Source organism: Camponotus vicinus, unplaced genomic scaffold (genome assembly GCF_025532165.1).
Source record: "Camponotus vicinus isolate PSW18456_S1 unplaced genomic scaffold, iyCamVici1.0 SCAF_12, whole genome shotgun sequence".
Taxonomy (NCBI): domain Eukaryota; kingdom Metazoa; phylum Arthropoda; class Insecta; order Hymenoptera; family Formicidae; genus Camponotus; species Camponotus vicinus.
The window spans coordinates 10,690,696-10,702,564 of record NW_028141948.1 but is presented as its reverse complement, the minus strand read 5'-3'; the positions used below and the strand labels follow the sequence as shown (position 1 = coordinate 10,702,564).

At 27.0% G+C, this 11,869-nt stretch overlaps 2 protein-coding genes across 5 annotated transcripts; one reads left to right on the top strand and one right to left on the bottom strand.

The window, feature by feature from the left end:
- Positions 1-366: 366 nt before the first annotated feature.
- LOC145962903 (mini-chromosome maintenance complex-binding protein) lies at positions 367-11,707 on the bottom strand. 4 transcript variants are annotated; one of them, XM_083084380.1, is made up of 9 exons: positions 11,404-11,707; positions 10,921-11,195; positions 10,252-10,617; positions 9,852-10,171; positions 9,590-9,769; positions 9,273-9,516; positions 9,033-9,203; positions 8,654-8,875; positions 367-1,334 (listed from the first exon to the last, which is right to left on the bottom strand). In XM_083084380.1, exons 1-8 carry the CDS (start codon positions 11,408-11,410, stop codon positions 8,681-8,683), a joined length of 1,758 nt encoding a protein of 585 aa, XP_082940506.1. In that variant the 5' UTR covers positions 11,411-11,707; the 3' UTR covers positions 367-1,334; positions 8,654-8,680. The 4 variants fall into 4 exon arrangements, with proteins under 4 accessions (XP_082940506.1, XP_082940507.1, XP_082940505.1 ...); XM_083084381.1 differs by lacking the exon at positions 367-1,334 and adding an exon at positions 2,782-3,691; XM_083084379.1 differs by lacking the exon at positions 367-1,334 and having other exon boundaries at positions 8,454-8,875.
- On the top strand, positions 811-7,831 carry Ip6k (Inositol hexakisphosphate kinase). Its single transcript, XM_083084384.1, has 5 exons — positions 811-1,639; positions 5,286-5,361; positions 5,540-5,696; positions 6,808-7,032; positions 7,211-7,831. The coding sequence occupies exons 1-5, from the start codon at positions 1,566-1,568 to the stop codon at positions 7,438-7,440; spliced, it is 762 nt and encodes a 253-aa protein (XP_082940510.1). The 5' UTR covers positions 811-1,565; the 3' UTR covers positions 7,441-7,831.
- Positions 11,708-11,869: the final 162 nt, after the last annotated feature.

Genomic DNA, 11,869 nt, shown 5'->3' with positions numbered 1-11,869 from the left:
GATCTCGATGATCTCAATGAGAGACTTTCACTACTTTCATTTTCTTAGTAAGTAAAATTCAATAATTATTCGAATTATTGCACATTCAATATCATATATATATATAACAATATCAATAATTATTCGAATTATTGCACATTCAATGTCATATATATATATATATATATATATATATATATATATATATATATATATATATATATATATATATATATATAACAGTAATATATATATATATATTTTTTACTGTTTATATATATTTTATATTTATAATCACAAAAATCCTTTCAATCATTCTCTTATCATTTTTTAAACAGATACACAGTATATATATATATATATATATATGTATATATAATTATAAAAATTGCTACCATAAAGAAATGAATATACAGTTCTAAACACAATACATTATGACCATGAACTGACTACACCGATAATGAAGACTTGACAATTAATGCCAATCAACGTTAATTTGTTTTCAATCATTCTCTTATCAATTTTTTAGCAGAAGTATGCATATAATATGTATATATAATTATTATAAAAATTGCTACCATAAAGAAATGAATATACAGTTATAAACACAATACATTATGACCATGAACTGATTACACCGATAATGAAGACTTGACAATTAATGCCAATCAATGTTAATTTGTTTATTATATTTAGTGTTCAAAAACATATTCATTGCTGTAAATTACAATATTGAATGTACAAAAAACAAGCAAAATCCTAAATATAACGCAGCATTATTATTCTAAACTACTATATCGAGTTCACACAGAAGACAACAAAGGACTAACGACTGGTAACATGCTTTAAGAGTGAATGTAACTCGCGGGTATCAAAGCCTGAACTATTCCGCACGATTAAGCAGTACGGATGCGCTAACACGTCCCCATGTCGAATCCCTTAAGAGAGACTCGCGCGAACGTCGAGCTGGAGGGGATCCTCTACCTTTAGTAGGACATAGCTCGGATTATGTATCTTCGGGCCGGCTATGTGCAGTCTTGTTTCACTGACGGCAGCCGCGTGCAGTGCACGTTGCACGATCACCGTCGAAATTGACACATCGGATTGTCGATCGATCTTCCTAATTTCTAATGACTCAAACGATAGTTGCTTCCAATCAGCTGATCATCTTTGGCACAATATTCGACAGAGTCTATAATCTTCAGAAGTAAGCCATATGATTGCAATCTTGACGATCTCTTAGAGCTCTTGGAGAGGTAACAATTCTATAGAAGAAAGTGTTATCCGATCGGGACACTAACCAATGACGAATCTGGTGAGATCGATTTCGTTCAATAGTGATTGATCGTTGCAAACTGCAATTAATACAGCAGATAAAAAATGGATTTTCACTGGATGAATAAGACATAAATAAGACATTGTGGACGATAAAAAAAATTCTTTTGTAATACTATATTCCAATAAAGATGCATATTTAATTAACGGAAAAAAGAAAAGAAAGAGGAAAACATGAAGAAAAGCTCAGGAAACTCAATGAATATCATCGGATTGTAACTTGTTTATAATAAATATTTATAACGAAGAAAATGGTGTTCGATCCGGTCTGTGAGGAGCAGAGAAAGCAATTTTTTCGGCAAAGTTATGGAGCTCATTTACCTGGGTAAGTCCATGTTTTTCATACATACTTTCAGAACAGCATTAATGTTTCTTCCTGATTAATTAATTCGTATACTTCATTTACATTTATGGAACTATTAACATTTTGCTGACAATATGCACGTATTTCGTAAATTTATTTTATACACACACACACACACATACTGAAAATATAAAAAATATTTTCGATAAATATAAAATACTAAAACTTTAATTAACACAACGTAAAATTAAAATAAAATTTAAAAATTAATAGGTTGCTTATACACACACACACACACACACATATATATATATAAAACAAGAAGTTAATAATACAATATTATTCTCTTGAATGCTAGAACTTTATAATTTCACTGCTAGGATTAGTTCAATGAATTATAAGAATCTAATTGAATTTACGGTTTTGTCATCTTAGTACTAAATGTTTCGTCAGCATTATTCATTGTGTTGCGTAATGCAAATCCATAGCGTTTCAACAAAAAAAACTTGCAATTGCAAATATTATATACGATATAATAATCTTTAATTAATTTTTATATTTAAAGATTTGTTAAATGTATGAGTAAATATCAACTTCTTTTTATTTTCTTTATTTTTTACTCATTTTATATATTAGACACTTATAACAAATAAATATATCATGTATAATGAGTGGATAGAGAATATTTAAAAGCTATATATAGTTATAATACACATTATATTCTAATGTGTATTAATTATAATTATACATTATAGCTAGATTCTATACTTAATTATATCTTTAATTACACTATCTTATAATGCACTCATCTAAGTCAATAAAATTCATAGAAGTCCGAATTTTATAAAATCATAAAGAAAAATAAATTCCTATTTTTATTAGTTTATTATGGCAATAGAAATAATTAACTGACAAATATTCATTAAAAAACTACAAATTAATATTAAATAAAAACTATAAGTTAATATTGAAACATTTAGAAATATGGAATATTGTCAATATTAGAACTGTCAATATTAACTTGAAAAATTAAAGTAATAAAAATTTTAATTTATATGTTTTTATCTATGAGAGATTAAAAGTATTTTAAAAGTTTATCACAATTTTTTTTAAATTGTTTCTAATATTCCTTGAGAGCTTTCAATTTTTTAACGTGAAATCCTTCTTTATGTACTAGTATTAAAACTAAATTATTTTTAAATAATTAAATTTTTACTAATCTAAATTTCTAAATAAATGATAAAACGTATTTAAATTTTATGAACTTGGTAAAAATATAGAAAGCGTGAAATTGATTCTGCAATAAAATTATTATTATTGAAAGTTTTTCAAGGATGCTTGTTCTGCACGAGATTTAATTCGAATTTTTCTTTTCGCAAGCAACGATTTCAAGCGATCTCCGATCTTGAACCGAATAGAAGCTGCAAAAACGGCATCTAAACCAATGAATTTCGAAAGTCGTTGGACCGTGACATCAATATATCATAATGTTGAATACAATATCAAACAATTATCAAATTTAAATCTTAAAGCAAAAGTTTAAATAAAAATAAATCTCAAAGCAATATATAATGTTTTGCCAAAGTATCTATTAATTAAAATTATTAAAACGAGATATGCTTACGACCTTTGATATCCTATATAACAATTAAGATTTTGGGTATATCAACATACTAAAAAGAGTCACTTTAATACATAATGTATGTGCGCCAAATGCATTATGCATTTGCAATATTTACCGATTGCACCGACATCGGGCGAGAAAATCGAAGCAGCCGGCATGTTTCGTTTCAGAGATTAGATCGGATTTAAATTAGCCGGACGGAACTCCCGGAAACATGCATTCCCACAATATTGACCTCGAAATCGCACATGAACGAAAGCGTTAGAGCACCGTGCTTGGTACCGTGCCAATTTACACCCCCACATACACGCAAACAATATCACATGTAAAACTATCCTCGTTTATGGTAGATCACTTCTGACTATTTATCGTGATTTACTGTAATCCCAACATATTGATCCGAATGAAAAAATGCACATCAAAGCCGATAAACAGTTCGAAAAAAATATCTAAAAAAAAAGAAATTTTAAGTTAAATTTCTGCTAGCTTTTTTATCATGATAAAAATAGATAGCAAGAAATGATTGATAACACGTCAGTGAGTGATCATGGGGCTTTGGTTCTTTCTCTTTTCGTGAAAAAAGTTTTATATTTGTATTTCACAAAATATTTAAGAAGTATCAATCTTGATTTATAAATGGATTTTAAACCAATCTTAATTTCTATTTAATTAAAATATCACATACCACTATCAAATTTTAAATTATAAAAAAGATGAAGATATTTTTTGTAAATAAAGCATTTTTGTGCGGAGTTGCAATAACAAATAAATTTAGTCACTCTTAAATTCAGAAAAATCTATTACACGATCTCTTTTCCCTGACACTGATCTTGTGATATGCTAAGATGGTGCAACGACCTAGATATGATTTATGTATATCTCATAGCAGAATCGAGACACACATGACAACCGAATAGGAGTGACTTCGATTATGTATGTCGCTGGTTATTCCACCGTGACCGCTACAAAATGAAGACTCGATTTACTGGGTCACCGGTAGTCCGCTTTTATGGTTCTGCGATTACTTTATTTAGGGATTGGCCGTGATACACCATTCTTTCAGACACATTTAAAGTGATGCTTATAATTAATGAGAGTAAATCAATTAGATAAATGTGGAGAATGCGAATTATTAGATCAATATTAAAATTATCCCGAATTTCGAAGTAGTCCATAAATTAATGCATATAATGCATATAATTAATGCATAAACATTAGAAATTATGTAATATAATAAATAAAATATTAATTGTTTTAATAAATGATATGTAGATCATTATTTTAATCGTAGATTTACTATTTATTTATTTATTTTACTTATAATAAAAAAAACATTTCATGCATGCATATATATGTATACACACAACATTTTAGAAATTGGACATGCTTTATTAGACAGAAAAGCGCCTATAACATGTGCATATTAGTAATAGATCAGCAATTGTTAAAGTGATAGTAATTTTGCACGCCACATTATATACTTCAATCATGGAAAAGTAGACTAGAAATTGATAAAAAAATCTTCTAGTATATTAGTTGACCTTTTTTTATAAACGCGAAAATTAAATAATGTGCTGATACATATATCTGTAACACACATATTAATATAATCGCAATTTAAAGAATTTGAGGAATTATATAGAAATGCACGTTTTATGTGAGAAACAAGAAAACAAGTTTGCATAATGAATCATATACTATTATCTCAGCATATTTTTGTATATCTTTTTATCATGAAAAATTAAAAACTGCAAATATAAGAAAAAAATAATCTATCAATTAATCTATTATGCTTTATGCTAGTGTGAAGATTATATTGAATAAAATAATGAAGTAATAAAGAAAAAAGAGAGAATAGTAAATCATGATATAAAACTACTAGATATACATAAATATCATTATATTACAAAATAATTAAAGTTGTGTTTTGTATTTTTATTGAAAAAAATGCTTCAACATAAAATATTATTATTTAATAAATTTATGTTTTAAAATTATGTATTCTATGTTTATCATAAACTGTATATGTATATATACTTTTAGATACACAGGTCATTGTCCTACGCTTAAATTTCGTGTTGGAAAAAGATTTGGAGCGAATACGGAAGAAATAATGAAGGTAAAAATAATCTTTAAAGGCATCGAAAAAAATTATAATGGAAACTGTATAATTTCTAACAACAAATTGCATAAACAAGGAAAACGTATATACTTGTAAAAAATATAAATAATTACAAAATACCTCATATAACTAAATGATGCGTTTAAAAATTTAACTTTAATATGCTGTTACACAGGAATTATTAGAAAAGAAAATCCTCAAGACTGGACCATATAAACCAAATTCTGGTGGAGAAAATGAATTATCAAGTCCTCAGGTTAAAGAAATTAAAAGAGACTGGAACAACGAGGCTAGATTATATAAGGCACCTCCATACATTCTAGGATACACTGGTAATATAAAAAATAATAAATATATGTATAGTCCGCAAAAATTATTTTTAAAAATGAGTGTTAAAATATTGTAATGTATCCTTATAATTTTATTTAGTATTAATAAAAGATTCTAAACTAAAAAGATAAAAGAACCAAAAAGATTTTTTTAAATTATTTCCTCTTTCATTTTACATTTTTACTTAACACAAAAATTAATATAAAAATATTAATTATTAATTATTAAAATATTGAATTATAAAATTTAAAAACTTGCTACATATATTGGCCATTACGAAAAGCCAATGTCAAGTTAATAAAAAAATATGATTAAAAAAAATAAAGTAGCACACACACACACATCTATAAATTTTCTTTCATCGCTTCAGAATACCAATGTAGAACGAAATCACTTTGACCTTCAATGAACGCGATTAGTGAGCATTAACCGATCAACTTAAATTGTTTGTAATTAACAGTTTGCAAATTACAACTCATGCATGGCGAGCAAAATTTTAACTATATCATCGACCCACTAAGAAAGTGAGAATACGTAGAATCAAATTTTCAATCCTGAATATTTCAATGATATAAAATATCCGTTTGATAATTTTTTTTATTAATTAATATTAAACTACCAAATTTTGTGTAATATTATATTATTTACTTTACACTATATGTTATTTATCAAAAGATTTATAAAATTTAATATATAAAAGCAATAGAAGCTATATAGAAACTAAAATAAATTTTGTTTTATAATTATCATTTGGCATACTCAATATAATTCATTCAACATATGAATCATGTAAGGAAAAAATCATAAGCGTAATCACGTAATAAAATAAATAAAATAAAAAAAATAATAAATAATAAATAAAATAAATAAAATAAAAAACATAAGCAATTTATTTTCCACTTAAATTTAAAAATTCTATTTAAATTATTCATTTTATTTATTATCTGATTTATTATAATCATCTTAAAAATTTATAATATTTTTTTGTTTACATGTATAAAAAAATCTAGTTTTCTTTATTTATAAATTTTAAAAAGATTTCATATGACGTATTCTCTCTTTCTTTCTTTCTTGTTTAATGCGAATTATGTTTGATATTGATTTATCACACAGGATATATTCCTGGCTTCAACAACAGTTATGGTTTACCCTTTATGAAAGCTGTAGAAGTCGGTGCCAAAGAATGGCATGAGGCACAAATGAAACTGAGAGCACGACGTGATGCAATGAGGGCTCATGCCGAGCGAACAGATCCGAGAAATCTTCTATCTCGAGCAAGAACAGATAACGTGGACATCGAGATCGACCACGGTTATGATAGAGACAGAAAAAGTTTTGGTATTTATGCTTCAGTAGCTTATCGATCATTTCCAACCCAATGCGTAGTATGTCAATATATGATTTTAAATGCATATTTATTCCATTTTCAAACAATCAAAATAAATAAGTTATAAGTTTAAAGCGAAACATTAATGCCAAGAAACTATTGTCATTATTATTATTCTTATGATTACAGATTATCATGTCTCTCCGGAAAGACCGCCAATTGTCGGTTATACCGGTCACATTCCAGGAGCGAAAGGGGAAGTTGCACTTTCTAAGAGATACGCTCAAGCCGCTAAGAAAGGATTGGAACGTGTTCAAAGGGAACGCGAAGAAAGGTTCAACAGGGCTAAAGACATGCATGCTGTGCAAAGAGTCCTCGATAATGCATACCTCGACGAAACGGGACATACACGTGCATAAAATAATACAGAAACATTTTTTTAACTATAGTATATAAAAAGGAAAAAATATATTTAAAAGGGGAGAGAAAAAAATTGAAAAAGGACAGAGTTTACATTTTTAACATCTATATCTATATAAAAATCACGAAATTTTGCAATGCAGACTAAAGTTGTGACATTCGAATCTCACGTTTCGATTAATGAAATTTATACCTTAATAAAACAATTTTTTTAAAATTGTAAGGATAATTTTTAGTGTTTCAATGTCTCGAGTGAACAGTAATGAAAGATTTTGTTACATTTTCTACTTTTCGGATAAATATTTTTGCAATTAGACTAGATTTATATATATAACAAAAATGATAGAATTATCATCAAAATAAATAAAAAATATATCTGTGGGAGATAATAGATTTACCATATTCAAAAACTGTATTGCTAATTTTTAGTGTATTTTTGACAAAATAGATTATAAAAGTATTTTTTTTACTATATATCTATTATACATATTAAAATGTCCTTACTATAAGACATTAAAGATTTAGGTCGAAAAATCGAAAATGTAAGATAAATTTTAAACCATATAAGAGAAGTTTTCCTTTTGGTTACTTTTCAAAGAGAAGTATGACAATCGAGAAAAACCATTCCTTAAATTTACTTATATGGCAACTACATAGATTGTGTACCATTCACTCTAATATATTCGTCTATGTAATCGAAGAAATAAATTTATTAATGTATGTATTATACAATACTATATTTCAAATGTTTTGAATTTTTAATATTAAGCTTCTGCATCCCTTGCACATATATACATATACGTGCATTTGAATATATTAATATAAATATATCTACTATAGAAAAAAAATAAAATTTTTGGAAATATTTCTACTAGAAATATCTTCAAAGAAACCAATAAAGATCATTGATATGCTAGTTCCATTTCGGATAAATGTAACGACATATATCTAAATTTTAAAATTTGCGAAATGGATTATAGCCAATATATAAATAATATTCATATAAATCATATAAGAGAGAGATTAGTAAAGTTTTATTTACTGAATATGTAATATGTGATTTGCATGTAAATAGCATAAAAGTTAAGTTATAAACTTCTTTCCTTTTATAGAGTAATTAACAGTAGAAAAGTGTAAAATGTAAAAATATAGCTTTTTTATCAGTATTATATAAAATAATTTCGAAAAACATATATGAAACAAAATAAATACTTGTGTTGCTTCTTCTCCTAGAATTTATTATCTTCCACGCTGCGGTAACCTGCTCATTCTCTCCATTTCCAATTGTACAGTTTTCTTCCAGCATTCTATATCTAGTGTTGTCTGTCCATAGGATAAGGACATTAATCTAGCAAAAACCATTAATGAGTGCAGATTATCCATACTTATATTCTTATTCATGCTTCGCATCTCGACAAAATCATCTTGGATGATCTAAAATATAAAAAAAAGTAATATAAAACACATAATAGTACACATCAAGTATAAAAAATAATATCTAAAAGAAAAATTAAATATATGATAAAATTCATAAAACAAAATAAACATAGATGTTAATGTTAAAAATCAATGAAAATATATGATTACATACTTTTGTGATTTCTTCGTTGAAAACAAAATCTGTATGTCTAAAGACTTCCAAGTATTGGCGAATATTCGTTAATCGAGTTTCATCGTTTAAGTACTGATATGCAGCTTCAATTACTTGACTATATATAGTTTCTGATTCTGTATCAATATTTAGCTTAACTTGAATAGGGCACTATAAATAAACGTTTCATAGATTAATTTTTGGATAAGATGCAATTTCTTTTGTGAAACAAATACTTACAGGAATAAACGACTTTACATCAGAAAAAATTAAAATTGGGATATCTGTTTCATATTCCATTGAATAATATTTGAAGTCATATGTCAGTTTTTGAAACATAAGCAGATCCGAAAGAGCTTTATAGTTTTCCTTGCCAGTGACACTTAGTTCACCAGTGCTTAAACCGGTCTCATCTAACACAAGATGTGTACTATCGCTTAATTGAAGAATACCACTTGTCAATCTGTTGCATTCATAATCCTTTCTAAGAGAAATAATACAAAGTTATTCGATAATATATACAAGTATGTAACACAAGTATAATAAGATAAACTTACTTTGGAATTAAAGCTAATTCATTCAAATTTTCTAAAGTCACTTCCAAAAAGTGACTTTTCTTTACAAGTAATGTTAAAAAATTATAAAATTCTTTTGGAAATGTCTTGAGTCTACTAGCTGGAAAATTTGTTATATTTAGTGGAAATGCACCAAGACAAAAGAAATCTCTCCTCATATATCTAAAAATATTATGAAAAATAAAATGACATGGAAATTTAATATTAAAAAAAATATTAAATAATAAGAGAATAAAATACATACATCATAGAGAGTAAGTGGCATATTAAATAATCTGCTGCTAAATGATCTCCAAATAATAATTGACTCAACATTATGTGTAAATCACTTCTAATGAGTTGCGCTTTTGATATGATATCTGGAGCATTTACAATTTCAGATTTTGTCAGTGCAATCAGCTTTATTGCATGTAACCGAGGTACCAAAGAAGCTGGAGGATTATGAGTATTGACTTCATTCATCTCGTCCTCTGAACAATTAATTGTATTTAACATTGGATCCAATGATATAAAACCTATTATATCAATAATCTGATTCAATTTTAAAATTGTTCCATCATAAATCTATAAAATAGAAATTTAAAAAATTTAAAGTTTAAAAATATATAAAATATGCAAAACACTGCATAATTTACATAATTTACCTTCACTATGCAAACTTTTCCTCCATCAATCGGGATAGGAAAGTTTAATATGTGCTCTTCTGATAGTATACTCTGAACTTTTGAACGAGCATTACTTATGTTCATATCGCTATCATTTGTCAAAATCTTTTCTTTCTTTGCAACAGACTCTGAACAATCCATTTTCTCAATATCAGTATCATCTAGACTTCTTTTATTCTTCATATTATCATTGTGTGTCATTGAATTAAATTTCTGTACATTTGTTTCTGTACATTTACTTTGTTCTTTTGCCCATTTGTTTAAGCCAGGTATAGACATTACAATGTAAGTTTGTCTTTCCGAATGTTCGTTCTTGTTAGAATCAAAAAATACTTCTTCATCCGACTAAATAAAATAGAAGTTAATAAATGTTATTGTACAAAAATGTTTTATAAAGTTTAACTTCCTATACATGTGTACAATATTATACATGTATAAAGATAAGTGTATGCAATATTATACATGAGATAAGCTATTCTTGTAGCATCCCATACCTGAATTGCATATTACTTTTAATCTAGACTCTAAATTATATCCATTATTCATATAAGAATAAGGACAACACAATGATATATCTACAGAGTCATATATATAAAGAAATTCTAATATTCTAAATATATTTAGAGATAAAACTAGAAAATGGATTACCAAACATCGAGCTGCATCTGTGTACATTCCACATCTAATATCACTCTCCCCAGTTTTGGTATTTTTCACTTCGTATTGTTTAAAAAAATATTCAGGATCATACATGTCCTGGACCATCCCTCGAAATCTAACCAATTGTTTATCTGTGATATCATGTAATTGAACATTGTTTAATAAAGGTATTTCTTTCAATATATCTGAATTTTCTAACATTTGTTGACAATATAATTGATTTGTGACATAATATTCTGTTGTCCAATTCCTTACTTCAATTGCTATAATAAGAAAAAGTTAAAAAAAGTTAGTTACACATAACCTTATATGATATAAAATTATATCCTAGATGCACCCTATATATCCTCCTTTCTCTTATGTCCATAATCTAATATACTTGTTTCAATTAAAATATTAAAGGTGCAAAAAGGATTCAGTTTATTGAAAAAACATGTTCATTGAATAAATATAAAATGCAAATATACGTACATGTCATTTTAAGAACACGTATTATCTTGATATACCGTATTATTTTGATTAATAATTAAACTTAATTAAATATAAATGAAGATTAAAAACCTTAAAACAAAATATAATTTCCACGTATTTTCGATCCTTCGACCGAAATTATGTAGTAAGATTTGGCGGCAAAATATTGACATAAATTATAACATGTACTATGAGAGGTAATCTTGTGCTTTTTGTCATCAACGACAGGAAGAAAACTGATGTGAAAGTGGAAGGTATCATAGCCCACTTTTATACCGGATTAAGGCCGGATTAATGGCCGCATTCAGCAGACTCAACAGTTGAGCAACATTACTAGATTTTCCGATGTAATTCGACGCTGATTGGTCGGATCTGAAAGGAGAAACTAATCATATTCGATTGCTACTTAGTAGTTGAGTCTGCTGAATGTGGCCAATAGCGTTTTCGACTTGTCGGGTTCAATCGC

Bases quoted from the DNA above. Each gene is read 5' to 3' on its own strand.
- Ip6k (XM_083084384.1), top strand. From the start codon at position 1,566: ATGGTGTTCGATCCGGTCTGTGAGGAGCAGAGAAAGCAATTTTTTCGG. The intron at 5,697-6,807 runs GTAATATAAAAA...TTTATCACACAG, and splicing joins ATACATTCTAGGATACACTG to GATATATTCCTGGCTTCAAC. The intron at 7,033-7,210 runs GTATTTATGCTT...TTATGATTACAG, and splicing joins TAGAGACAGAAAAAGTTTTG to ATTATCATGTCTCTCCGGAA.
- LOC145962903 (XM_083084380.1), bottom strand. The intron at 9,517-9,589 runs GTAAGTTTATCT...TATTTCTCTTAG, and splicing joins GAATTAGCTTTAATTCCAAA to AAAGGATTATGAATGCAACA. The intron at 8,876-9,032 runs GTATGTAATCAT...TTTATATTTTAG, and splicing joins TCAACGAAGAAATCACAAAA to ATCATCCAAGATGATTTTGT.